The sequence below is a fragment of the Pseudopipra pipra genome, chromosome 28 (genome assembly GCF_036250125.1).
Source record: "Pseudopipra pipra isolate bDixPip1 chromosome 28, bDixPip1.hap1, whole genome shotgun sequence".
NCBI lineage: Eukaryota > Metazoa > Chordata > Aves > Passeriformes > Pipridae > Pseudopipra > Pseudopipra pipra.
The window spans coordinates 341,978-367,875 of NC_087576.1; the positions used below are offsets into that span (position 1 = coordinate 341,978).

Consider the following 25,898-nt stretch of genomic DNA (forward strand, 5'->3'; position numbering starts at 1 on the left):
GTTGGGCAATTGCCTAAAAGTGAACCTCTGAATGGATGAGAGGCTTTGCTGCCTGCTGGAAACAGTGCCTCAAAGGTGAGGGTCATGCCCACTGCTGGACTCAAGCCCCCGTGAGCAAGGAGACATCACAGCCAGTGCCAAGGGCTGTTGCCAGGTTTGTCACCCCTGCCCAGTGGCAGCTGGCTCTGGGCTCCAGCAGGCTGGCATTAGCAGCTGGAAGTAACTGGATGACCTCTGAGACGTGAGTTGGACCTTTCCACAGCATCCAGACAGGATGTCCTCAGCAACACATGATTGGGTGCCTGGCCTGGGGCTCTGTGGCTGTGGGGTGGCGGGTGCTGCCCAGCCCGAGGTGTGTCCGTGCTGGGCCTCCTCTGCCACTGCCCACGAGCCCCTGCCAGCCCAGCTGAAGAGATGAGTGGGCACCCAGGGTAAGGAGGGCAGTGCAGCAGGGTGCACATGTCCCTTTTGCCAGGCTGGAACAGTGTGGAGACCTGCTCCTTGCTGCCTTTGTGTCCCAGAAAACACGGTGAGATCAGCACAAGCCCCTGAACTCGTTTGCACTTGGAAATCATCGACTTACAGCATTTAGCAGCTTGTACAGAGTGGGCTCCTGCCCAGTGTGGCCACCTCTCACAGGAGGAGGCAATGCTGAGACCCTCCCTCCCGTTATCAGTGATGGGCAGCAGGAGGTGGTGGGAGTGAGAGCAGGCACTGCCAGGAGAGATAAGAGCAGGAGACACAGCAGGCTTACTGAACTCTGACTGCAGCCCTTGAAACCCAGCCTGAGCCTCTGGTTTGGCAGAACTTCCCCTCTGCTTATTGCCTTGGCCATGGCTCCCATGCAAAGGGCTCAGGCAGTTCCAGGCTTGTCCTGTTGGGGTGAAGGGGCCAGTGGCATCAATGTTGTGAGGGCAGGAGGACATTAACTCTGTCCTAACTGAAACCAGGGCAGAGGGAAAGGGAAAAATGTATATTGTCAGCAGGCAAGGGGAGGTTTTTCCTGAAGAAAAGGAAGGAGAATAGAAGTGCAGTCTGATGTGCTGTGCTATGTTTTTGACTTTAGAAGGAGCACTTATCAAAGTCCAGATCGGAGGCTTCTTTCTTGGGGAATTGCTGGCAGCAGCCTCCTGACACATCACAGCTTGGATGGCCACAAGTCTGTGGAGCATGACGCCTGTGTATAGGCTTTAGCAGATTAAATTTAGGATTTAGTGAGAGTGCAGGAGGTACTCAACGGCAAGTGGGGCAGTTTATTTTCTCCTCTGGAGTAGCTCCTTCCTGGAAAATTGCTCGGAAGGCGAAGCAGACTGGAAAGAAACTCTGCAAACTCCAGTAAAGGGGAAGCAGCAGGGGCAGTTTCTGCACCTGGAGGCAGTTGCTGTGTGTCCTGGGGCACACGGGGGGGTGACTGTGTGTGTGCACGGGGCAGGGCTGGGCTGCACTTTGTGCTTGTCGGGGGGTGGCTGGACAATGTGTCTCTGTCTGGGTGTGTTGGGGTGGTGCTGGCTGGGGTGTTGTGTGTGTATCTCCTCGATGTGCACACTCCTTGTGTCCATGGGGTCTCTGCAGTTCCTGCTGTCACTGCTCCCTTGTGCTGCAGTTCGGGAGGGGGCAGTGGCCCAGCTCTGCCCCCGTTCCCTGGGGAGGGAACTGCCCCAAGCAGTAGGCAGCCAGTCCCACTGAGCAGCCTGGCATCAGAAGGACAATATGACTGTGGATCCATTTCCTCTGCTTGTCCCATTTGAGCTGAGCTATCCCATCTTCTCTGGCGGCATGTGTGGTGTGACTGCTGGTGTCTGGTGCCCTGCATCTCCCTGTGCTTCCTGAAGGTACGTGCTGAGCACAGGAGCCAAAGGCAGCTCCTCTGACTCACTCCAGCCTTGGCACGTCCTCCCAGACCCGGGCCCCCGCATCCAGGGGGTCGGGAGGGAACTGCAAGCCCTCTCCTCTGTGGCAGGAGTTACCTGTGGGATGCTGGGCTCCCGGGCATGGCTGTGGGGCTGCTTTTCCTCTGCTGTTCCCAAGGTGGTACCTGCAGCTCTGACCCACTCCCTGCGCTTGGCAGCAGTCATTTGCTTTCCGGAGGCAGCTTGGTATTAAATATCCTGTCTGACACAATAATGGAGAGAAAATGAACAAATTCCATTAGCAGTTGGCGATCCCTTCAGGGTCTGCGTTGGAGAGAGGACGGAGCCTGTATTTTTAGATAGGATGCAATGTAACTTACTGGCTCTCTCAAAGCTGGGGAGTAGATAACCAAGGAGGGAGAGAGGGGACACCGGGCTCAGGTTTCAGCCGAAGTGCTGGGCTATGGCAGCACGAAAGGGCAGGTCTGGTCCAGACGTGGCTGTGAGTATACAATGCACTTCTCCTTCATGCCCACAGAGACCTCTGCTTTGCTTCTCTGCTTGCTTTCTGCTCGTAGTCTCTGCTGCTGGGCGTGCTGGGGCTTCAGGAGCCCCTTTGCTGCTGGACCATGTAGAGTTTTGCCATTTTAATCTTCAGAGCTCCATGTGTGTCCCACGGGGGCAGAGCCTGGCTGAGCTGTGCTTTGGTTTTCCACGGGGTTTGCTGTCAGAGCTCTGTGCTGTGCTGGGGCACAGCTGAGGTGCTGCCTTGTCCTCGATCCCGACCCGAGACACAGAGACTGCCAGCAGGGTCTGCATTGGAAAAGCTCTTTGCACTCAGCCTGTTGCTTGAAGCTGTCAGTGTTTCCTCACTGGACCCCAGACAGCACACAGGGCTCAGGGTGTCGGTGTGCACTCCTGAGCACAGCACTGCTGCTGCTGCTGCCTCTGGCAGCCGATCCTCCCGCGTGGGCAGAGCACTGAGGGGCCGTGTTCTGCCTCCCCTGTGCTCACACCCCCCAGAGCCACGGCTCCACCGTGAATCCGAGGGCTCTGCCCTGATGGACGGACCCTCCTCCGAGGCAGCAGCGAGTGGAGCCAGCTGGGCAGGAGGTCACGGACCAGCACGTGCTCCCCTGGCACCAGGACGGGGCACGGTGGTCCTGCCACCTGCCCCCATGGCCCCCTCCACTGTGGTGGGAGCCCAGGCTGAGCTCTGTGCCCAGCCCAGCAGGGCCAGGACACCCTGTCCATGGTGGTTCTGTCTGCAGGGGACAGCAGGGTCCCCCTGGGCCCAGGGCACGGCTGCATTTCTCTGGGGTAGGAGGGTCAGGCAGAAAGGATGAGCTGGGGAGGCAGAGGGAGGAGAGCAGAAGGCATTTGAGTTGTGCTGCTCCAAAGTCCCAGTTCAGATGTCTGAGACTGTAAAGAGAAGGGAAGAGAGGAGCCTGAACCCATGTGGTGCATCATCCTCCCTAGGTCTGCCTCCAGGGCTTTTGTCTTGGCTGTGTTGCTCCCAGCTCCTGTCCAGGAGCTTCCTAATCCTGGGTGCTCTTCTTCAACCAGGCTGTGGGCACTACAGGATGTTCTGGGGTGGCAGGGTGGAGGCTCTCCTAGCACAGGAGGTCCCTTGGTCAGTCCCAATGTGAGTGGTACAAGAGGGCTTCTGGTTTTTCTCTTGGAGCCGAGGACAGAGGAGTGTGTCCTGTGCCCCTGCCATGGATGTCTCATGGCTCTTGGCTGCAGAGAGCCCTCTGGGCTGGCCTGAGCAGGCAGGTACCAGCTTGGAGTTACCAGTCCAAGGTCCCAGACTCACAGACTCACATCACTGCATTTCCACCCTGTTCTCCAGCTTCTGGTGAGCCATGCCATTGTCTTCATTTGCTGCCTCACCCTGCTCAGTGGTGTTGCTCCAAGTGCTGCTGTGCCTTGCCTGGGCTGGCTGTGGTGTAGCAGTGCAGGGAGGCACTGTCAGAAAAGAGAGCTTTGACTTTCACAGCTGCAGGGTTCTCAGCTGGGGCTGTTGTCCCTGGTGCTGGTACCTGGTGTTGTGGTTACCCAGCAGCTGCTGGAGGAGGGTAGGGGTGGGCTCACCACAGCTCCATCGCTGCAGCCCCTCAGTCTGGACACAGAGGGGGTTCCTGGGCCAAGGGGGGCTGCCATGGTGGCAGGACCTCCCTCTCTACCATCCCCACAGGAGCTGCAGACCTCCTGCCCTGTCATCTGGATGCTCTTCACTTTAAGTCCAGGTCCCAGCCCTCCTTCTTCCTGTCTGATTTGGGGCACCTCAGTCTGTCCCAGCAGTTCCCACTGTGACCTCCTTGGTCTCTGCCTTTTCTGCCTGGTCTCTGTAGTTATGTTCTCTGCAGCTGAGCCAAGAGCTGACCCAGTGCTGGTGGTGGGGGAGAACAGCAGGACTCTGAGTTTCATGCTTTTTCTTTTTGTCCCCAAGGCCGATGCTGCAACCAGTTTCTTGAGAGCTGCAAGATCCGGGAATCTGGACAAAGCCTTGGATCACCTCAGGAATGGGGTAGATATTAACACCTGTAACCAGGTAGGTGAAACCCACGGGGCTTCTGGTACCATCTCCAGTTCATGTGAAAATGTGGCTGACCAGGAGGCAGATCTGAAGCAGTTGTCTTTTGGGGCCAGGAGGGCAGCAATAGCTATAAAGATCTGGGGCCCCTGCATGTACTTGCAAAGGACATTAACAGGTAAGCAGAGAGGGCTCCTTTAGTGTGACAAGCACCTGGGACATCTGGAAGGGGCTCAGCTGCTTCTCAGAGGGCAGAGCAGTAGCTATGAAGAGTAGCACAGGGGCTGGAGCATCACAGGAGTGGCTCGTGGGGAATATTCCCCTTGCCTGCAGTTCTCAGGCTCTCAGACTCCCAGAAGCTGCAGCCGATCACAAGCAGGGAATGTTTGCAAACGGCAGCCGTGGTGTTTTGGGAGGTGTCGGGCAGGGGGAGCCCTGCCCGTCCAGAGCAGAGACAGGTCGGCACAGGAACAAAGAGCTGCAGGCACCGAGGAGCTGTTTGCTCATCACTGTCAGAACATTTTGTATCTGTGGAGCTGCCAAATGCAAGTGGCTGAGCCCGAACTGGGGCAGGGACAGACTCAGGGGGCTTGGCCTGAGCAGGGGGAGCAGACAGGCTCCCTCGGGAGCAGGGGTGGTGCTGGGAGGCTGACTCAGCACAAAGGCACCTTCACCTGCTCCGTTATCCAGTCCCCAAACCAGGTGAAGTTCAGACCTGTGGTTTGTGTGCTGTGGTGGCCAGTGCAGTCACTGGGGACAGGCTCCCCCAGGCACAGGCAGAGCCCACCACGGATGTTCCCTCATTTCCAATAGCAAGCCCAAGAGCAGAGGGGGGATTTCTATGTGCACTGGTCCTGTAACACTCTGGGAATATGTGGTTCTGGAGAGGGCTCTGCAAAGAACTACAGCAGGGTGACCCAGCCACAAGCTAAAGGTGGTGGCTTTGAACTTCTTCCTCACCCAGAGAGATGGTCAGTCATCAGCTGTCTCCACTGACCAGCTTCAAGTCCTGTCTCCAGCCAGATTTCCAGTGCTGGTGAGGAGATTAACACTTTGATGGGCACTGAGTGGCCGCAGCAGTATGAGGCACTTCTCTCAGTGATGCCTTTGCACTGGTTCCTGCCATCTCCCAGAGGTTAGATGGCACTTTGGGGTTTCCTTCTGAGGAATATCAGACCTGTGGGAAAGGTCCAACCTCACATGTCCTGTATAGAATAAAGAGGGATATATGTGGTCAGACCTATCCCACAGGCCCTGTATTCTTGCTCAAGTGCAGAGACCTTGACATGCCATCTGATCTTCATCCCCTCCATCGCTGCCATCTGCATCTTCATCATCCACCTCTCGTGTTTCAAACCCCAGCATGCTCCCATCTCACCCACGAGGAGCTGGAGGCCTGAGGATGAGTGCACCTTGCTGCCAGGACTCTCACCAGCAGGGAACAGTGCTGTGCTGGCACGGGGGTGCCCGGAGATGGTCCTCGTTGGGGTGGCCAGCCCTGATGGACAGTCCAGGGCAGGGCCCTGCTTGGGGACAGGCCAAATGCAAAGTCTGTGTTTTCCTGTGGGGCTGCATTTGTCGCACTGACAGCCCGTGACTGGGATTTCTGGGAAGTGTTTGCAGCACTGGGTGAGGAAAACACAGCACCTTTCAAATTACGCACGTCCTGCGGCGGTTTTGGGTCAGATGAGCTGTCAAGCCAAAGCAAATGTGCAAAACAGCCTGTACTGCTCCTGGAGCAGAAATACCAATGGAAACATTCTTCTGCAGACGTTGCACTTATTGCTGTTAGGACAGAGAATAATGATTTGTCACAGGTTTTCAGCATTCAAAAGGTGATTTGTGAATCCTTTGCGTAAAAGGGCACATGGGCTGAGGAGAGCAGCTGGGCAGCTGTGGTCTTGCACTCCAGGTGTTGGTCACCAAGAAAAAGCCTGCACGTCTGTGTCCACTTATCCCTGGTGAGGCAAGGGTGCCAGTGATCATTTGTCAGGGGTTGTGTAGGTGTGTCTTCATCAGAGAAGCTGGGCTCGGTCAGAGGAGATGGACTCAGTGTAGCCAGACCTGGCTGGGGAGTATTTCCCTTCAGTGACACTGTTCTGTGGGTGCTGCAGCACTCCCACTGCATTTCCCCTTGGAAGAGGCCTTCTGTGCTTGAGGCTTGAGGGAACACTGGGGCTGGTATGCTGAGGAAGCCTGGAGGGTTTTGTTTTTATTGCTGTAACCAGAGTTGAGCAAAAGAATCTGTAACTCTTCAACCATGGTCCTGGACAACTGGTGCTTAGAGTGAGGGAGGGTGGAAAAGCCTTTTCCAGTCTGGCAATGCTCTTGAAGCTGTTCTGATTTTAACTGAAGTATTGAGGGCTGGAACTGGAGCCTCCTTGAGCATTTTATGCTCCCCTACCTGTATTCAGAGGATGAAGCATTTCTGTGAACTGACATTCCAGTCAGGAGTCCGAACAGATGGTTGGGAGGTGGAGTACTTGGGCAGGAACTCTGCCATGTGACAACACTGCGTAGGGGTGAGTAAACCTAGTGCATCCACCTGGCAGAAGTGAGGGACAAGGAGAAAAAGGGGCATTTGCAGGTATTTAGCCTCTTTTCCAGCAAATATCCCAGCCCTTTTGTTACCTGGGAAGTGGAAGTGGGTGTCCAAATGCCTGCAGTCGTGTCTGCACAGGAGCTCAGAGTAGGAGGCTCCCCAGAGAGCCCCAGCCCCAGATGGTGACTAATTCCCCTCTCCCACCTTTGCTCCCTCCAGAACGGGCTCAATGCCTTGCACTTGGCCTCCAAGGAGGGCCACGTGAAAATGGTGGTGGAGCTGCTGCACAAGGAGATTGTTTTGGAGACAACAACCAAGGTAAGGAAAAGGCAGTCTGGCCTCTCCCCTGTGGGGGCCACTTCCCTTGAGAGGGGAGTAACAGAAACCACAACATGTGCCAGTGCTGTCTGACCAACAGCTCCCCCAGCACGGGCTGCTGGCTCAGGTCAGCCCTCCCTGCCTGCTGCAGCACTGGGGTGGCCTCAGCACCGTTGTCACAAGCCTGGAGAGCTCTGGTGCTCCATAAATAATGTCCTGTTGTCTCGTGCATCACCACGGGGTGTGGTTCTTGCTTGGTGACAGGCGAGACAGTGGCACAGGCAAGCAGGGCTGACAAGTGAACAGTCTCCAGCACCGCCTGAAGGGCTGAGAACAGGAGGAGGCCTCGCTTGCCACCTCCCTGCTGCTCTCACGGGGTTCAGGACACGGAGCAGAGTCTGGCATTCTGCCTCACCACCCAAAGGCAGAGCCTGTGTCTGCATTTTCCAGCCTGCTCATCATCCCTTAAGTCTGCTGGGGTGCCTTGGCTACCAGGGCACACTCTGCAGCTTTGCCTGGAGACTGCCAGTTCAGCTCCCCCGTCCTGCCTACCCTGCTCATCTCTCGGTGCTGGACATGCACAGCACCTGACAGTGCCCACAGCTTTCACTGCCAGTAACTGCATGGGAGAGATGAAGTCACTCTCTTGCCTGGCCAGCACATGGGAAGGGTGGATGGCTCATCTGTGGCAGGGATGGGACATGGAACAAGGGCTGCACGGCCCCCACAGGCTTTCTTGGCCAGCTGCCCTGTTTGCATGCCCGTTAGCACATGTCAGGCCCATCTTTCCTTGGCATCCTGGGCTGCTTCAGCCCCTGAGCACTGCCCTGTGGTGTCTTTTAGAAGGGGAACACAGCCCTGCACATTGCTGCCTTGGCTGGACAGCAGGACGTGGTCCGGGAGCTGGTGAACTATGGGGCCAACGTCAACGCACAGTCACAGGTAGGGTCACCTGGTCTGGACTGGGAAAGACACCCAGTGTGTGATGGTGGTGTCCTCGTGGTGGGAACTGTGCCCAGCGTGGGCACTTCAGCAGTCCTTTTTTCCTGGATGTGTGGAGCCCTGGGCTCCAGCTCCATGATTGCTTCACCGTCGCCACTTTTTTGCTTTTTCACACCCACACTTGGGATGGTTTTGCCCCAGTTCACTGAGCTGGGGGTGTGGGTGCTGATGGGGTGTGGGTCTGCAGGGAACTCGAGAAACTCGAGGAAGAGTTGTGTTGATGTGCATGGCCCTGTGTTTGCAGAAAGGCTTCACACCTCTCTACATGGCAGCGCAGGAGAACCACCTGGAAGTTGTGAAGTTCTTGCTGGAAAACGGAGCCAACCAGAGTGTAGCCACAGAGGTGAGATCCTTGGGGGGGAGCCTGTGGCTCTGCTTGGGGGGCTGCTGTGGGGTGTTCCAGGTTCTGCCATGGCTCCTTGGCTCTCCCCCTCTTACCTGGTCTCCTCGGCAGGACGGCTTCACGCCACTGGCCGTGGCTCTGCAGCAAGGCCACGAGAACGTGGTGGCTCACCTCATTAACTACGGGACGAAGGGGAAGGTCCGCCTGCCCGCCCTGCACATCGCAGCCCGCAACGACGACACCCGCACGGCGGCCGTGCTGCTGCAGAACGACCCCAACGCCGACGTGCTCTCCAAGGTGTGTGCCCTCCCCGTCCTGCCTCTGGGAGCTTCCCCCGCCCCCAGGGAGAGCAGCAGCTTGGTATGCTGTGTGTGTCCATCCTTCCAGCAGGGAGCCTTTGTCTGGCTGGGCTGATCCCTCCTTCTTTCCCCTAGACTGGATTCACCCCCCTGCACATTGCAGCCCACTACGAGAACCTCAGCGTGGCCCAGTTACTGCTGAACCGCGGGGCCAGCGTCAACTTCACCCCCCAGGTGAGGGCAGGGGGGAAGCTGCTGGGGCTCTGCTTTGCTCACCCCTTGCCTCCTTGAGAGAGAAGGGGCTGCTCCTCTAACAGAGTGCTGCTCTTGCTGACAGAACGGGATCACTCCCCTGCACATTGCCTCCCGCCGGGGCAACATCATCATGGTGCGGCTGCTGCTGGACCGCGGGGCCCAGATCGAGACCAGGACCAAGGTGAGAGCAGCTCTGAGCACGGCCCGTCTGGACACAGGCCATGTCCCTCCCTGAGCTCCTTATCCCAGTGCTGACCCTGCAAACCTCTTGCTGGGGCTGGGAGGGAGGGTGCCTGGTGCACTGAGGGGATGGACCAGGTTTTTTGCTGGCACCTGTAGAGGTGAGAGGAGCCACAGAGCTTCATGGCTGCAAGGGTGTGCCTGGGGGCTGAGGGCAGACTCGGTTTTGCCTTATTTTGCAAACAGGTTGAAAGTCCCTCTTACTCCTCTGCCTGAGGAAACCCTGCCCTTCCGTGCCATACTGAGCCCTCGAACCCTCCTCTCTCCCCAGGATGAGCTGACCCCTCTGCACTGTGCAGCACGCAACGGGCACGTGAGAATTGCAGAGATCCTCCTGGACCACGGGGCTCCCATTCAAGCCAAAACTAAGGTAGCCATGAGACTCAGTGGGGCTGTGCTTGGTGCCAGCTCCCAGGGCAGCACAGGGGGGTAACGAGCTGTGCACAGCTGCTGGATGGCACCCATGGTGGGTTGGGGCTGAGGGATAAGGAGCTTCCTGACCTGCTTGGCTCTAGCTGGAGTCCTTTGCCTGAGGGCTTCATGCTTGGAAGGGACCAGCCCTGAGAAGGGGATGGCCTGGGGACAACAGCCCTTCAGGCCCTGACTGCACCCAGCATTGTTCCCAGTAAGGCAGTGAGGGATCTCAGGGCTCCTCTCTGGGGCAGTGAGGGATCTCAGGGCTCCTCTCTGGGGCAGTGAGGGATCTCAGGGCTCCTCTCTGGGGCAGTGAGGGATCTCAGGGCTCCTCTCTGGGGCAGTGAGGGATCTCAGGGCTCCTCTCTGGCAGCCCCTGGGAACAGGCTGTCTGTCCTGCCCCGGAGCTGTGGCGGGGGTGTGGGTGGGGTGCCCGGTGCCCTCCCGGCCCAGCCTGAGGTGCCGCCCCCCGGGGCAGAACGGGCTGTCTCCGATGCACATGGCAGCGCAGGGCGACCACCTGGACTGCGTGCGGCTGCTGCTGCAGTACAGCGCCGACATCGACGACATCACCCTCGACCACCTGACGCCGCTGCACGTGGCTGCCCACTGCGGCCACCACCGCGTGGCCAAGCTGCTGGTGGAGAAGGGGGCCAAGCCCAACTCCAGAGCCCTGGTGAGCCAGGGAGGCAGGCGGGGCTGGGCCAGGGGAGAGAGGGGGGTGTTCCTGCGAGTGACTGATTGTCTGTCTGTCTGTCTGTCTGTCTGCAGAACGGCTTCACGCCCCTCCACATCGCCTGCAAGAAGAACCACATCCGTGTGATGGAGCTGCTGCTGAAGACGGGCGCCTCCATCGATGCTGTCACAGAGGTGGGTGTGAGCCCAGGATGGGATTGCCCTGCTCCCTCTGCCGCTCCCCAGGAACCTTTCTGGGAGCTCTTTGCAGCTCAGGACCTGCTGAGCCTGGCAGCATCTCCCTGCAGGGGAGACAGCAGCCCTCTGCGTTCTCCCTGCACTCACCTGCCAGGCTCCTGGAGCAGGCCAGGGACTCAGATTTTGCCTCTGTGCTGGAACGTGCCCTGGGGAGAGGGAGGAAGGGGCAGGAAGAGATGCTGGCAAGGCCATCAGTCCCATCTTGGCTCCTGGCCCCTTTCTCTTTGCAGTCTGGCCTGACCCCCCTGCATGTGGCTGCCTTCATGGGGCACCTGCCCATTGTCAAGACCCTGCTGCAGCGTGGAGCCTCTCCTAACGTGTCCAACGTGGTGAGTACCCACCCTGGCTGGGGCTTTGGGAGCCCAGCATGTTGGGGGTCAACAGGATGTGAGAATTGCTCAGGTCCTGCACCCTCTGTTCACCTGAGCAGTGCCTGGTGCCCTCTGCTTTGTGCTGGCAGGAGGAACTAGTGTGGGCCAGACAAGGTTGCAGGCACTGCCCTCCTCTGCTCAGAGCAGAGGAACAAATGCAGGAAGGCATAACCCCTCCTTCAGCCTCACCACTTTATCCTGTCCTTGGTGCAGAAAGTAGAGACACCCCTACACATGGCAGCCAGAGCTGGGCACACGGATGTGGCAAAGTACCTGCTGCAGAACAAAGCCAAGGCCAATGCCAAGGCCAAGGTAGGTACAGAGAACCTGTGTGATAGTCAGCTCTGGGAACAGCTAGTGCTTGTTTCTTTGCTCTCACGTGGCCAGAGTCCAGCCTGCCAGGGGCTGTGCAGGGCTGGGACCCCTTTGGCATGGCAAGAAGGGACTGCTCCAGGTCTGCCCAAGCAACTGCTCTGCCTCCCTTGCAGGATGACCAGACCCCCCTGCACTGTGCTGCCCGCATCGGCCACACCGGCATGGTCAGACTGCTGCTGGACAACAATGCCAACCCCAACCTGGCCACCACGGCAGGGCACACGCCCCTGCACATCACTGCCAGGGAGGGGCACATGGACACGGCCCTGGCCCTGCTGGAGAAGGGGGCCTTGCAGACCTGCATGACCAAGGTAGGCCACTGAGTCCACGGCTGTGGAAGGTGTCACCCGGCTGGGCCAAGGCTGGGCAGGCTGGTGGCACAGTGTCCCTGTTGCAGGAGGGGCAGCCTCCTCCTGTGTCACAGCATGGGCTAGCACTCTCCTCATCTCTGCCACCCTGTGATGGGCTGCCTTTCTCCTCAGAAAGGATTTACCCCTCTCCACGTTGCAGCCAAGTATGGGAAGGTGGATGTGGCAGAATTGCTGCTGGCACACGATGCTCACCCCAATGCAGCAGGGAAGGTGAGTGCTGCTTCTGCAGCTGTGGGAGGAGTGGAGCAGTATGGGGAGAGGTTCTGTCTTACCTGTTTGTACCCTCTCCTCCTCTGCAGAATGGTCTGACCCCGCTGCATGTGGCTGTGCACCACAACAACCTGGAGATTGTCAAACTGCTGCTTCCCAAGGGGAGCTCCCCGCACAACTCAGCCTGGGTGAGTCTGGGCTGGGTGTCCCTGGGGGTGTGGGGAGGTGTTGTTGTGTGTTCAGTGCCCACCAGTCTGCAGCCAGCACTGCCCCTCAGCCCTGGCACTCAGGGAATGCACAAGGCACCAATCCCCAGCCTCTCTCCACGCCTGCTGCTCATGCTGCCTGTGCTCGCAGCACACGAGGGGCAGGCAGGGTGCCAGGCAATGGTCCCGTTCCAGCAGATAGGCTGTGTCGGGGTGGTCCCTGCTGGCAGCGTGGTGACTGCTGTGTGGGGAGTGTGTTTCCATGGCAAGTCCTGCAGAGCAGCACTGCGTTCTGGCAGTTTGGGGAACCACACACAAATGTTTTCATGCAGCTACGAAGCAGTGAGTCAGAAAACCCACGAGCTCGTGAGAGTCGCCCCTCTCTGCCTGAGCGTGGGGAGCATCTCCCCACAGAGCAGAGCAGCAGTCGCCTCGCTCTCTGTGTTGTTTGCAGAAGCTGCGTCCTGAAAACAGCCAAGTGGCTGCTGGTGCCAGCCCTGCCCATCTGGCACCCTGCTCTCCCCTGCGCAGGCTGCCGGCAGACGTGCTGGGCAGGCACCGGGAGCAGCCGGTGCCGGTGCCAGCCCCGCCGCTCTGCGTCACCGGCAGCCTGCGCGTCACCCTGGGCAGCGGGTGTGTGCCAGCTGCTCTGCTCCTGCAGCGTGGCACAGGGCAGCACTCAGGGCCCTGCAGTCTCTGCCTGAATACTAATGCTGTGCACTGGGAGTTGAGCTCCGCTCCTTAGCCAGGCACGTTCCAGGAGGTGTCTGTCTGCCCCGCCTCTCGAAGCTCCCAGAGGCTGCTGCCGCAGAAATTCCTGTGTGGAAAGCTCCAGGACAGCCCACAGCGGCTGAACCTGACGCAGATGGTCTTTGACACCCCCCTGCTGCCTTGGCTGGAAGAGTGGGATTGGCCTCAGTGTCAGGGCTAGTTGCTGCCAGGAAGATGCTCTGGGAGCATCCCTGAGCTTCAGGGGCAACTAGGAAGGGCAGACCTGGCCTGCAGGCAGGGGTGGCACCTCCTGTCCCTGCTGCTCTGCTCGGCGGGGCTGAGCACTGCAAGGAGCCTCTCTCCCCCAGAATGGGTACACCCCCCTGCACATCGCTGCCAAGCAGAACCAGCTGGAGGTGGCCAGCAGCCTGCTGCAGTACGGGGCCTCTGCGAACGCCGAGTCTGTGCAGGGCGTCACCCCCCTGCACCTGGCTGCCCAGGAGGGGCACGCAGACATGGTGGCCCTGCTTTTCTCCAAACAAGCCAACGGCGACCTCGGCAACAAGGTGAGTTGTCCCAGCACCTGCTGCCGGGCTGGGGATGAACAGGCCAGCAGAGAGCAGCTGACTGGGTGCTGGCCAGGCCCCTGTGCCCCCCTGTGCTCGGGGAGCAGTGCCATGGCCAGCAGCACAGTGCCAGTCAGTTTGCCAGGCTGGAGACCTGACAGAGCCTCTGCTGGTGGAGCTGCAGTGATGGCACTGCCACTGTGCTGAGACCTCCTCTCTCTGCAGAGTGGCCTGACTCCTCTCCATCTTGTGGCCCAAGAGGGGCATGTGCTGGTCGCTGATGTTCTGGTGAAACATGGAGTGACAGTGGATGCAACAACCAGGGTAAAGTAGTGAATTGACCATGGCTGTGGTGAAAAACATGAGGGAGCTACCCCTAGGCCTGCTCCAGGAGGAGCATTGCTTTCCTCTTTCTTTGTGCAAGAGACTTCCCTCTCACAGGCATTCTTGCCATTTTGCCAGTGTCCTGGGGACTCTTCCTCCTCTACCTCCCACCTCACTGGAGGGATGATTCTTACCTGCTCCCATAGCTCACCCCTGTACCCCTGGGTACAGCATAGTCTGCAGTGAGCCCTCTGCCCTGATCTTGGGCTCTTGGGGAAACACCCACACATGTGCCTCATCCCTCATGCACGGGGGCTTGCCTGTGGGATGAGCATATCCAAGCCAGAAGGGCAGAAAGCACTGCTGAGGAGAGGCTGAGACCTTGTCTTGTCTTTCAGATGGGCTACACCCCGCTGCATGTGGCCAGCCACTATGGAAACATCAAGCTGGTGAAGTTTTTGCTGCAGCACCAAGCTGATGTCAATGCCAAGACTAAGGTACAAAGTTATCCTGTGCTCCAAGGACCCTTCTGCCCTGGGCCACAGCGTGCAGGTTGATGGGGAAGGCAGCTGCCCTCATGCTCTGGGCATGAAGCACAGTGTGAGGTCTGGGGGCATTCCTGGGGCAGCAGGCTCCCAGAACTGATGGCAGCACCTTCTGTCCTCCCCTGCAGCTGGGCTACACCCCCCTGCACCAGGCGGCACAGCAGGGCCACACGGACGTGGTGACGCTGCTGCTGAAGCACGGAGCCTCTCCCAACGAGATCAGCACGGTGAGTACGGTGCTCACCCGCCCCTCCTCACCCTGTGACCAGCCCGGGCAGCTGCCCAGGCCCCCTGTGTGGCTGCTGACCCCGTCTCTCCCCCGTGGCAGAACGGCACCACTCCCCTGGCCATCGCCAAGCGCCTGGGCTACATTTCCGTCACGGACGTGCTCAAGATCGTCACAGAGGAGACTGACATCCCGGTGAGCCCCCCGGGTGTGGGGACAGGACCCTGGGCAGGAGGGCTGGGAGCAGCCCGGGACAGGTCTGCAGCTGGGTGCCCAGCCCGGGTACCAGGAGAGGGCTGTGCAGGGAAGGGCTCCTCTGACTCTGCTCTGCTCCCACAGCCAGTTGGCGACAAGCACCGCATGAGCTTCCCGGAGACTGTGGATGAGATTCTGGATGTATCAGAGGATGAAGGTGAGGGGCAGGGGTTGGGTCACACCATCCCAGAGGTCTGACTGGGTCAGTGTGGCAGGCAGCAGCCACAGGGCTGGCACTGGTGTTCCTGCTGGCTGGGGTGGGGGAGCTGTGGGTCCTGCAGTGGTTTTGCAGAGAGGATGAGGGGAGCTCGCCAGCCTCTTGGGGTGGCACCTCCCGGCTCGGGTGCTTCCCTGCACTGTGCAGGAGGGATGTGCCTGGACCTCTCTGTGATCCCAAGCCCCAGGGACAGCGTGTGGAGAGCCCCTGGGCATGCAGAGCCCCCCCTGTGCCCTGCTCTGCCGGGGGGTACCAGCTCCCAGCACAGCTGCAGCTGGTCTGCTCCTGCACCCTCCCACCAAGACCTCACCTTTGCCTCTTCTTACTTTGCAGGCACTGCTCATGTCACAGTAATGGGTATGAAATGTGTCCCCCTGCCCCAGCTCAATGGCCCATTTCACCCCATGGCCACTAACCATCCGCACGCCATGTCCATCTGCTGAGCTCCTGCTGGGCTGGGCTCCAGTGCCAGCCCCGCCATCCTGCCCTGCCCATCCATGTCCGTGCTGCTTGCTGTGGTGTGACTGCATGAACGGGCATCCTCCCACTCAGGAGGACCCTGACTCCCTGGTGGCCCCAGGCCCTGTCCCTGGCAGGCAGAGGAACCTGGTTCTGTGCCCCTCCACAACTGCCCCGTGCCGTGCTGGCCAGAGCAGGGATTGACCTGAGAGCTCTAGGGGCTCTGTGCTCCTGTGGTCCCTACCCCATCTCTGGGGACTCCCTTTGCTTTGGGAGGTGCTGGGCACGCTCCCACAGGGCACTGGCAAGAGCCAAACCCCAGTGAGCTCGTTAGCAGGTGTTAGTGGGGCCAGCGGGCAGCGCTGGCAGGGCTCTGTGCCTCCAGTGCGGGGGCACCCCCAGCCCCTGTCCCAGGAATCCAAGGATAGGGTGTCCCCTGCAGGCTCTGCTCTGTGTTTGGGGCTGTAAGAAGGGGGTCAGTGAACAGCTGAGGCTCCTGGTGGCTCCCACAGCTCCTGTCCCACTGGCCCACTGCATAGACCTTGCCTTGCCAGCAGACCCCCCCTGGCAGAGAGCAAACCCCCATGTCTGGTTGAGGCCCAGGGGACAAGTGTGTGTGTCCAGGAGAGGGAGCAGGGATGGGCCCTGGCTCCAGCCCTGAGGAGGGAGGGGGGCAAGGGCTGGATGTCTGTGTTTCCCTTGTCCACCTGCCTCTGCGTGCTGAGCCAGCTCTCGCTTTCAGAGGAGGAGCTGATGGCACCAAAACCCAGGACAGCTGATCTCAGGGACCAGGAAGGCAAGAAGGAGATACTGGAGTTCATGACCACGACGACACTGGAGCAAACGTAAGAGAACTGCAGGGTGGGGAGGGAGCAGATACAGGGCACAGGACCAGCCTTGTGCTGGGCTGGGCTGCCCGTGGGGCAGGGACAGCTCTGGGAAAGGAACAGATCACTGAGCCCCCATCAGCTGGCATGGCAGGCAAGGCTGGTCAGTGCTGTTCCTGCACCAGGACATGAGGCTGCTGCTGCCTTTGCCTTTGTCCAGCAGCCCCAGGACTCTGTGGGGATGGATGGGGGCTGAGGGACCCAGGCCTGCCTCTTCACTGGCTGTCACTGATCTCTCTTGCCAGGGTGGAGTCTCCAGCTGTCCTGCAGGTCCCCTGTGTCCCACCTGAGACTGTGGTGACCAGAGCAGAGGAGACTGAGCAGGTAGGACCTGTGGAGACAGAAGCTGAGCAAGTCAGCCTGCTGCATGCACCCTCGGTGTCCCCACAGGAGGTGAGCATGAGACACAGCCTGTCACAGCCTCCCCCAGGCATTCCCTGCTGGGGGCAGCTCCACCATCACTGAGCTGAAGCATGGGGTGGGTGGTGGGCATCGACCCAGTGGCACAGGACTGTCCAGGGACCATTGTGAGACTGTGTAAGGGTGGGCAGGCTCAACACCACCACATAGGACCCTTTGCCCATGGGGTCTTTTTGGTGCCTTACACAGCCCTCCAAGGAGTTTGACGAGGACTCCCTGATCCCCAGCAGCCCTGCCACCGAGACCTCGGACAACATCAGCCCGGTGGCCAGCCCCGTGCACACAGGGTGAGTGCCCGGCCCCTGCAGCACGTGTGTGCTCTGTGCACGAGCCGGCTGCACGGTGCCCACCTGCCCGTGCCTCTGCCCGCTCCAGGTTCCTGGTGAGCTTCATGGTGGACGCCCGTGGCGGGTCCATGCGGGGCAGCCGCCACCACGGCCTGCGCGTGGTCATCCCGCCCCGCGCCTGCGCCGCGCCCACCCGCATCACCTGCCGCCTGGTGAAGCCCCAGAAGCTGCCTGCGCCCCCGCCACTGGCCGAGGAGGAGGGCCTGGCCAGCAGGATCATCGCCCTGGGGCCTGCTGGTGCCCAGTTTCTCAGGTGAGCATGGCTGGGAACGGAGTGGATCAGACTGCCAGCACCAGGGTCATCCCTCAGGACCGGGAACCGATCTGGGCTCCTCTGGAATCTCTACCAGAGAGGATCTATCCGGGGCAAGACCTCGGCCCACCTCTGCTTCTTGGGGGTGGGTGGAGGAGATGTCCCACCTCTGGCTGGGCACAGTGTGTTTCTGGGGTGGGTCATTCCAGCATGACAGAGCAGTGGTAGGAGAAGCCCTGGCCAGCCTCGTCCCACCGGGCACAGAGCCCGATGCCCAGAGAGAGGGAGGTCAGCAGCTCTGCCTTCTCGCCCGGCAGCTGCACGGCATGGGCAGGCACTCTGCCCAGGGCCACCTCGTTGCCTGCATGTCCTGGTGGCAGCACGTGGGTGCCAGTGCCCTCTCTCTGCCTCTGCAGCCCCGTCATTGTGGAGATCCCACACTTTGCTTCGTACGGGCGCGGGGACCGTGAGCTGGTGGTGCTGCGCAGCGAGAACGGCTCCGTGTGGAAGGAGCACCGCAACCGCTACGAGGAGAGCTACATGGACCAGCTGCTCAACGGCATGGACGAGGGTGAGCGGGGCAGGAGGGGCTCTGCCCTCGCTGCGGGCAGGGCTGTGCCGGCCGGGGCGGTGGGATGGACTGAGCTGCGGTTGTGCAGCGAGGAGGGTGTCGGGTGACAGCCGCAGGCTCGGTGTGCGAGCACTGATGGCTGTGCTGCCCTTGCAGAGCTGGAGAGCCAGGAGGAGCTGGATAAGAAGAGGGTCTGCCGCATCATCACCACCGACTTCCCTCTCTACTTTGTGGTCATGTCCCGGATTTGCCAGGACTGCGATATGATCGGCCCTGAGGGAGGGTGTTTGAAAAGCACACTGGTGCCCATGGTACAGGCCACCTTCCCAGACACTGCTGTCACCAAGAGAGTGAGGCTGGCCCTGCAGGTGAGCCCCAGAGGGCCTGGCCCAGGGCCCAGACATGCTCCTGCAGGCAGGGGTGGGCACGTGCCCCAGCCCCGGGAAAAACCATCCCTGATGCCTCTCCTTTCTCCACCCACAGGCTCAGCCTGTACCTGACGAGTTGGTGACCAAGCTGCTGGGGAACCAAGCGACCTTCAGCCCCATTGTCACGGTGGAGCCACGACGGAGGAAATTCCACCGACCCATTGGGCTCCGCATCCCGCTGCCACCGTCCTGGAAGGACAACCCGAGGGACAGCGGTGAGGGTGACACCACCAGCCTGCGCCTGCTCTGCAGTGTCATCGGTGAGGCTGCCAGTCCCTCTGCGTGTGCTCTCCATGGGGGCAGGCTGGCCTGCCACAGGGGATGCAGGTCCTGGGAGCTGAGGAAAGGGCACAGCAGTGGAGAGAGCAAATGCTTAGGGGATGCAGACCCCAGGCTTATGGAAGGACAGTATGCTCACCCTTGCTTTCTGCTGCAGGAGGGACAGCCCAAGCCCAGTGGGAAGACATAACAGGCACCACGAAGCTGGTCTATGAAAATGAGTGTGCTAACTTTACCACCAATGTGTCTGCCAGGTGAGTCCTGGTTGAACGTGTGCTCCTCTGGGGACATCCAGTGCTCCTTGGACCTTCTTGGCCTTTGCCAGGAGAAGCCCTTTGCCCTGTGCTCATTGTGGTGCTGCCCCATTCCTACATGCAGGGTAATTCCTTCCAGCCATGGGGCCCCCCTGCATGAGGAAACACTCATGGCAACAGGGTGTGCAGAGGGAAGGGTGCCATTCTTTGTATTTGGGTGTGTCCCTGTCACAGATGGGGCTCCACCTGTACCCAGCTCTTGGGGCACCCTCTGCAGTCCAGTTTGCTGTTGGGGATGGTGTGGGGGCAGCTCCACTGGTGCCACTGGGGGCCCTGCCCAGCAGCACCCCGACCCCGCTCTCCCGCAGGTTCTGGCTGGCTGACTGCCCGCGCACGGCCGAGGCCGTGCACTTTGCCACCATGCTGTACAAGGAGCTGACAGCCGTGCCCTACATGGCCAAATTCGTGGTGTTTGCCAAGATGAACGATGCACGGGAAGGCCGCCTGCGCTGCTACTGCATGACTGATGACAAGGTTGACAAGACTTTGGAGCAGCACGAGAACTTCACCGAGGTGGCCCGCAGCAGGGACATTGAGGTTTGTCCCCAGCACACACGTGGAGGGCAGCAGGGAGAGAGAGGGCTGACCAAGTGAGGGGAGACTGATGCTGGTGGAGGGGCCTGGCCCTGGCTTGGGTAGGAGAGTCAAGATTACCTGCCCTGTCCAGGAGCAGGAGAAGCAGCTCTGCACAGGGTCTGAGCCTGTTTTCTGCTCCCTGCCAGGTGGTAGAGGGGATGCCTTTGCACGTCGAACTCTCAGGGAACCTGGTGCCTGTCAAGAAGGCCACCCAGCCCCGCACCTTCCTCTTCCAGTCCTTCCGGGAGAATCGTCTCGCCATCCCCATCAAGGTAACGTCAGGGTGCAGGACTGGGCAGCACTTGGGGCCCTTGGCTTGTGCCAGGCCACCTAACCGGGCCCTTGTTGCTCAGGTCCGGGACAGCAGCCGGGAAGCCAGCGGCTCCCTGTCCTTCCTGCGCAAAGCCATGAAATATGAGGACCTCCAGCATGTGCTCTGCCACCTGAACATCAGCATACCACCCTGCACCAAGGTCAGTGTCTGCCACTCTGGGAGGGCAGGGCACAGCCCTTGCTGCCAGCTTTTCTTCCTCAGCTTCTCCACACGGCCATGCCATGCCCCTCTGTGGCTGTGGGAGAAGCAGTGGTGGCAGGGTAGAGCTGCTGCCCTCTTTGCAAGCTGTTGAGCCCTTGGCTTGTCCCCTCTGTCACAGGGCAGCGGCAGCGAGGAGCGGAGGAGGACCCTGACGCCGTTGTCTCTGCGGGAGCGGTACAGCATCCTCAGTGAGACCAGTTTTGGTACGCAGCCAGCTGGGATGGCTCCAGCCCACTCACCACCTGTGCTTGGGCTGCCCGACTCAGTGGAAAGGCTGGGCTGACCCTGTTGTGCTCACACTCATGGCAGCTCCCCTTTCCCTGCGGGTTTCCTTGGTCCTGCCTGCAGGGCACTGCTGTGCTATGGGGCTGTGAGACCCCCAGGCCAGCACCCCATTCCCCTCCCCATTCTGTGCAGCTGAAGCTGTGACTCCCTCTTCTCCTCCAGGCTCTCTGAGCAGCACGGACAAGGCAGACCAGAAGATGGTTGACATAGCAGAACAGCTGGGCCTCAGCTGGGCTGGTGAGTCCACCCCTGACAGCTCTGAGGATGCACAGCACTCCTTGGGAAGCTGATGCTTAGGGAAGCTGGAAGCAAGGTGCTGGGTGGAGTGACTGTGCTTTGCACTGGGCCCACACTGCGAGTGTTCCAGGGCACTGGAGTGAACTTTCCTGCACGTGTCACACACACGAGTACCAGCCCTGTGCTTTGTCACCAGCTGTGTGTGCTGCTGCTGTTCAGGGAGGCCCAGCACTGTCGCTGCAGCCACACACCCACCTGGCAATACCCACACTTGTCCTTATCCTGACACCCTGCCACGCTGGTCACAGCCAACCTGGGCAGCAGGGCTTCAGCCTCTGCCCCATCCCAGCTCCCACATGTTCTGCTGTGTTCAGTTGTACCTAACAGAGGGTCTCTGCACCGGGCCTGGCTGAGCCCTTCACACTGTCCCCAGCCTGGTGGTGGGCACCAGAGGGTGTGATACTGAGACGTGGTGTTTTCCCCAGAGCTGGCACGTGAGCTGCAGTTTGGAGTGGAAGACATCAACAGGATACGTGTGGAGAACCCCAACTCCCTTCTGGAGCAGAGCATAGCCTTACTGAACCTCTGGGTCAGCCGAGAGGGCAAGAATGTCAAGAGTGAGTAGTTGTGGTGCCCTGTTACGGGCACAGAGGTGTCCGGGCTGGCTGTGTGCACGCTGGGGGATCGCTGGCTGTGCTTTACAGCACTGGCTCGTGCATTCCTGCCCGCCTGGAGGGCGTGTGGGGCACGGCTGTGTCCCCTCCAGTGAGCAGTTTGCTGACACTGGTTCCCCCTGCAGTGGAGAACCTGTACACGGCGCTGAGGAACATCGACCGCGGCGAGATCGTCAGCGCGCTGGACGGCTCCGGCCGGCAGAGCCGCAGCTTGAAGGGCGGCTGGCGCTACACGGACAGAGAATACTCCCTCTCACCATCCCAGATGAATGGTGAGCCCCAGCTCCTGGCAGGGACTGCAGGAGGGCCCCGGGGTCACACTCTGTGCACAGAGAGATCGGGGCTGGTGTCCTGCCTGACCAGGTTGCACCTGCTGAGAACTCAGTGGGCACAAGGTGTTGCTGACAGACGTGGCCTCTTCACTGGGGCTTACGCTGCAGGAAACTTGGCCCTGTCCTCCTGCCTTCTCAAAACTCTCCAGGTGGGGTTGACACGCGTTCCTTATCCCAGTGTGCCAGTGAGAGGTGCCCCTGGCTGTGCAAGCTGAGCAGTAGCCAGGAGCCCGTGGAGCCCTGGCTGTGTGGCTGAGGTGGTGTGTCCGGGCTGGGCCCCAGGCAGAGCGTGCCTGGGTGTGGGGCACAGCCGGGCTCAGCTGCAGCATGTGCCACAGGGAGCGGGCACACTGGACAGGGGCAGGGCTTTGTGCTGCTGCAGCCCTGCACTGTGGCTCTGCCCCTGCAGCGCTGGCTCATCGCTCTCTCCCTCTCTGTCTCTCCCCTTGTTCTGCTCTCTCAAACATGCCACCTAGTGCTGCCAGGTGCGGGCACTCCTGTGGGTCACTTCTTGTCACCTTTCTCCTCTGAGCTCATCCTGGCCTCTCCTTCTCTCATCTTTCTCCACTGCCTGTCTCCACTGTCTCCACCTCAGCTGAGCCCTCCGGGAGCCGCGTCCTGCTCCGGCGACTGCATGTCCAGGGACTGCCCACCCGGGGGGTGTTGTGCTTGCAGGCAGCCATCCCAGGCCTCCTCCTCCTGCACGGGCTGCTCCTCCCCTGCTGGCCCTGCACTGCATGTCCCTGGCCAGGCGCCTGCACGGGGCTGAGGTGCCCTCTCTGTGCTGGAGGTCCCAGCTGTGCCCCATGCCTTGGCTGTGGCTGGCATTCCCTGTCTGGGGAACAGAACGGGTTTGTTGCTGATCTCCAGGGGTGGAAAAAGAGTTGATGGCTCAGAGCGGGAAAAAGCTGAGCAAAGCCACCTGCATGGGTAGGGCTGCCTGGCTTGTCCATACGGATGTGCCTGAGCTGTGCATGTGGCCCTGGGTGATGAGGACATAACAACTGCTTGTAGCCCTGGAGAGACCAAGAGGGTTGTAAGGCCCTGGCTGCCTCCTGCAGGGCCTTGGGGGGTTGCATGACATTTACTGGCGTGGTCCTTCCCTGCTCATGGTACTTTCAACCTGCTCCTCTGTGCTGTGGAGAGTGTTTGGCTTTGGGAGTCAGTGTCTGCCAGGCTTGGCCACCTGAACTCCAGGCTAAGTGCCAGCCTGCTGATGCTGGATGGGGGCTGTGGGCAGGGACCTGGGGTCTGATGGAGCAGGGTAGCAAAGAGGGCACTGTGTCCTGCAGTGTGGATGGGGCATCATGTGAACGCCAGGCCAGTCCTCCTCAGGGGAGCAGGCAGCCCCAGAGCCTGCCCAGAGCAGCCCCAGGCCTCGAAGGGAGGCATGGCAGCACTCGCAGGGACCATGTGAAGGCAGCTGCTGCTGGGAGCGCGGCCCTGCTCAGCCTGGCCATGGGGGGCTGTGGCATGACCATCGCTGTCCTCGGGGCAGGCATCCCCCCAGAGGCTGTTCCCCATTTCCCTTTTGCCCCACTGTGCTTGTGCGTGCGTGGGGCGGCTGCTGGAGACGTTGCCTCTGTCTGCCCATATAGGTTACGCTTCGCTGCAGGACGAGCTGCTGTCCCCCGCCTCCCTGCATTACACGCTGCCGTCCCCGCTGCGGGCTGACCAGTACTGGAATGAGGTGGCCATCATGGATGCTATCCCAATGGCTGCCACTGAGCAGGACGCCCTGATGGAGATGTCCGACATGCAGGTGTGGTCCTCGGGGCTCACCCCCTCGCTGGTGACGGCTGAGGACTCCTCTCTGGAGTGCAGCAAGGCTGAGGACTCGGACGCCACGAGCGAAGGCCGGTTCACAGGGCAGCTTCTAGCAGATGTGCATGGCCCAGACCACATGGGCTCTATGGACCTGGTTGAGGATGACACAGTGGACTCAGATGCCATGAATGGCCTGATTGACCTTCTAGAGCAGGAGGAAGGGCAGAGGCCAGAGGGGAAGATGCCAGCCGGTGATCATCAGCCAGGGACTGGGGAGCAGGACCCGGAGAGTGAAGTCTCTTTTGTTTCAGTTCAGCAGAAGGTGCAAGCCAGGATCACGACATCACCCACTATTAGCCATGCTGTGGAGAAGAGTGCAGAGAGGTACTGCAGCCTGAGCACCAGGGTGACCACGGGAGGGGAGCAGAACTGCTTCGCCAGCTACTGCCCTGTGCTGGGCCAGCTGCAATGATCTCCCAGCTTTGCTTGCTTCTCTGCTGGTCTCCAGCTCTGGAGCCCGGGCACACGGAGCAGTGGTTGGGCCGAGTGCCTCGTGCACCTCTGGCGATGCTCTGGGGGGACTCCTTGCAGAGCAGCTGGGAGGGAGCCCAGGCAGACAGGCCCTGCATGTAGGTTGTGCTTACCAGAGCCATCCCAGCCTGGGCTGCCTCCTCCCATGTTCCCAGTGGCACTGGGAGCAGCACCCAGTGATGCTCCACAGCATTGCCTTAGACCCTGGCAGCCAAGCTGTGGGGCTGTGGGGTGGGCAGGGAGCATGGCAGGGAGGTGGTCTGTGCCCTTTGTGCATCTGTATCCTGTGCTGCTTCTGCCGGGAGCCGGCAGTGCCGGGAGCCACGCCCGGCGGGGTGTGGGCTGTGCCCGTGTGCCTGCGGAGCTCGGCTGGTGCTCGGGGTGCAGCACTCCACGGCAAAGCTGACTGCCTCTCTCTCTCTGTCTCTCTCTCCCTGTCCCTCTCCGGTGCCCAGGCTGAGGGACTGGAATGCAGAAGGCTCCTTTATCTCCTGCCTACAGGACCTGACAGCGGGCTCCTGGCAGGAGGGGGTCACCCGAAGGCTGCTCCCAACGCACACCACGGCCTCCGAGGCACAGGGCCAGGAGCAAGAGCAGGTCCTGGTGCCAGCCGTGGAGCTGATGCGGATCAGCTCTGCAGAGGACAGCGACTGGCAGCCTCAGCACCCCACGGGCGGCTGGCAGGAGGAGGCCCACAGCCGCTTCTTTGGGCAGGTGAGGGGAAGGGCAGGGGACTTGGCCCCGCAGAAGGTGGAGACCCTATGGACAGCCTTGTCTGGAGCCTGCTGCCAGGCCAGTCAGGCAGACCGGATGCTAGCTCTGCAAATCTCCTGGCACAATTCCTGCCCCTAGGGGTGCCTCTCGGCCCAGAATAGCCTGCTGTGCCTGATACCTGAGACCTTGCTCTCCATTTATAACCCAGTCACCCTCTCTGACTGCTTCCTTATTGAGTATCTGCCCTGGCTGCTGGCCCATCAGCCTGCTGGAGCCAGAAATAGCGCTGGTCTGGGGGCCAGGCTTGGGTGGTGGGCATGATGGCATGGTCACACAGAGCCAGCAGGTACAAGGTGAGGGCGAGCACCTTTCCCCAGCCAGGGCACGCAGAGCCATCCCGGCAGCACGGTCAGGCTTGGAGGTGGCTGCTCAGCTCTGCAGAGTGAGTCTCCTGAGTCACGGGTGATTCCAATGACATCCCAGAGCCCTGGCTCCTGCCCAGGGCTTCCTTTGTCCTGTGACAGAGGGACTGCACGTTGCCCTCCCACGCAGTCAGGAGGACTGGCAGGCTGACGGGGAAGAGGGACAGAGCTGTCCCGGTCCCTGCCTGGCCGGGGCATCCCGGCCCCATGACTTTGAGAGGAGCTGCGAGCGCAAAGGACAGCGCAGCTGCCCGCTCCCTTCTCGCCGCCCCCAGCCAGCCGAGCTCTGGTTACAGGCGCGTCCCGCAGGGCCGGGCAGACCCGCAGCGTCCCAGCCCGGGGCATGGCCGCGCTCTGACGGCGGGCGCGGACCCGCGGGGGCAGGATGTGGGCTCTGCTGGCCCAGCTGCTGATCGCGCTGGTGCTGCTGGCGTTCTTCCTGGTCAGCTGCCAGAACGTCATGCACATCGTCAGGGGCTCCGTCCGCTTCCTGCTCACACACGCCCACCGGGAGCTGGACAAGGAGCTCGGGGAGAGCCCGGGGCTGGCGGACGATGAGGAGGCTCTCTCCGCCAGAGTCGTCCGCCGGCGCGTCCTGGTGAAGGTAACGAGCAGGGAGCCGAGAGAGCAGCCCCGGGGCAGATGCGGAGGAAGGCAGGGACGGGGCAGGGCAGGGGGGAGCCGCAGGCTGTGGGGTGCGTGTCAGGTGTACTGTTCTGCCTGCGAAGGGACTCCCCTCACCCGCCTCAAATGCCCTG

At 60.7% G+C, this 25,898-nt stretch overlaps 1 protein-coding gene across 18 annotated transcripts in view; it reads left to right on the forward strand.

The window, feature by feature from the left end:
- ANK1 (ankyrin 1) overlaps positions 1-25,898 on the forward strand; it is a 50,025-nt gene that overhangs the window by 19,628 nt on the left and 4,499 nt on the right. For 7 of the 18 annotated variants that reach the window (XM_064637915.1, XM_064637910.1, XM_064637906.1 and 4 more), the window contains 39 exons: positions 4,303-4,404; positions 7,148-7,246; positions 8,090-8,188; positions 8,493-8,591; positions 8,703-8,888; positions 9,026-9,124; positions 9,228-9,326; positions 9,657-9,755; positions 10,278-10,475; positions 10,571-10,669; positions 10,963-11,061; positions 11,317-11,415; positions 11,592-11,789; positions 11,961-12,059; positions 12,149-12,247; positions 13,345-13,542; positions 13,768-13,866; positions 14,265-14,363; positions 14,540-14,638; positions 14,740-14,832; positions 14,977-15,049; positions 15,443-15,466; positions 16,311-16,413; positions 16,701-16,848; positions 17,065-17,162; positions 17,251-17,475; positions 17,892-18,046; positions 18,203-18,414; positions 18,530-18,734; positions 18,911-19,007; positions 19,376-19,604; positions 19,790-19,915; positions 19,997-20,116; positions 20,297-20,381; positions 20,626-20,700; positions 21,186-21,317; positions 21,500-21,646; positions 23,305-23,857; positions 24,460-24,718. In XM_064637915.1, the coding sequence (XP_064493985.1) occupies positions 4,303-4,404; positions 7,148-7,246; positions 8,090-8,188; positions 8,493-8,591; positions 8,703-8,888; positions 9,026-9,124; positions 9,228-9,326; positions 9,657-9,755; positions 10,278-10,475; positions 10,571-10,669; positions 10,963-11,061; positions 11,317-11,415; positions 11,592-11,789; positions 11,961-12,059; positions 12,149-12,247; positions 13,345-13,542; positions 13,768-13,866; positions 14,265-14,363; positions 14,540-14,638; positions 14,740-14,832; positions 14,977-15,049; positions 15,443-15,466; positions 16,311-16,413; positions 16,701-16,848; positions 17,065-17,162; positions 17,251-17,475; positions 17,892-18,046; positions 18,203-18,414; positions 18,530-18,734; positions 18,911-19,007; positions 19,376-19,604; positions 19,790-19,915; positions 19,997-20,116; positions 20,297-20,381; positions 20,626-20,700; positions 21,186-21,317; positions 21,500-21,646; positions 23,305-23,857; positions 24,460-24,718 (5,427 nt within the window). The other 11 variants (XM_064637905.1, XM_064637909.1, XM_064637908.1 and 8 more) reach the window with 9 other exon arrangements.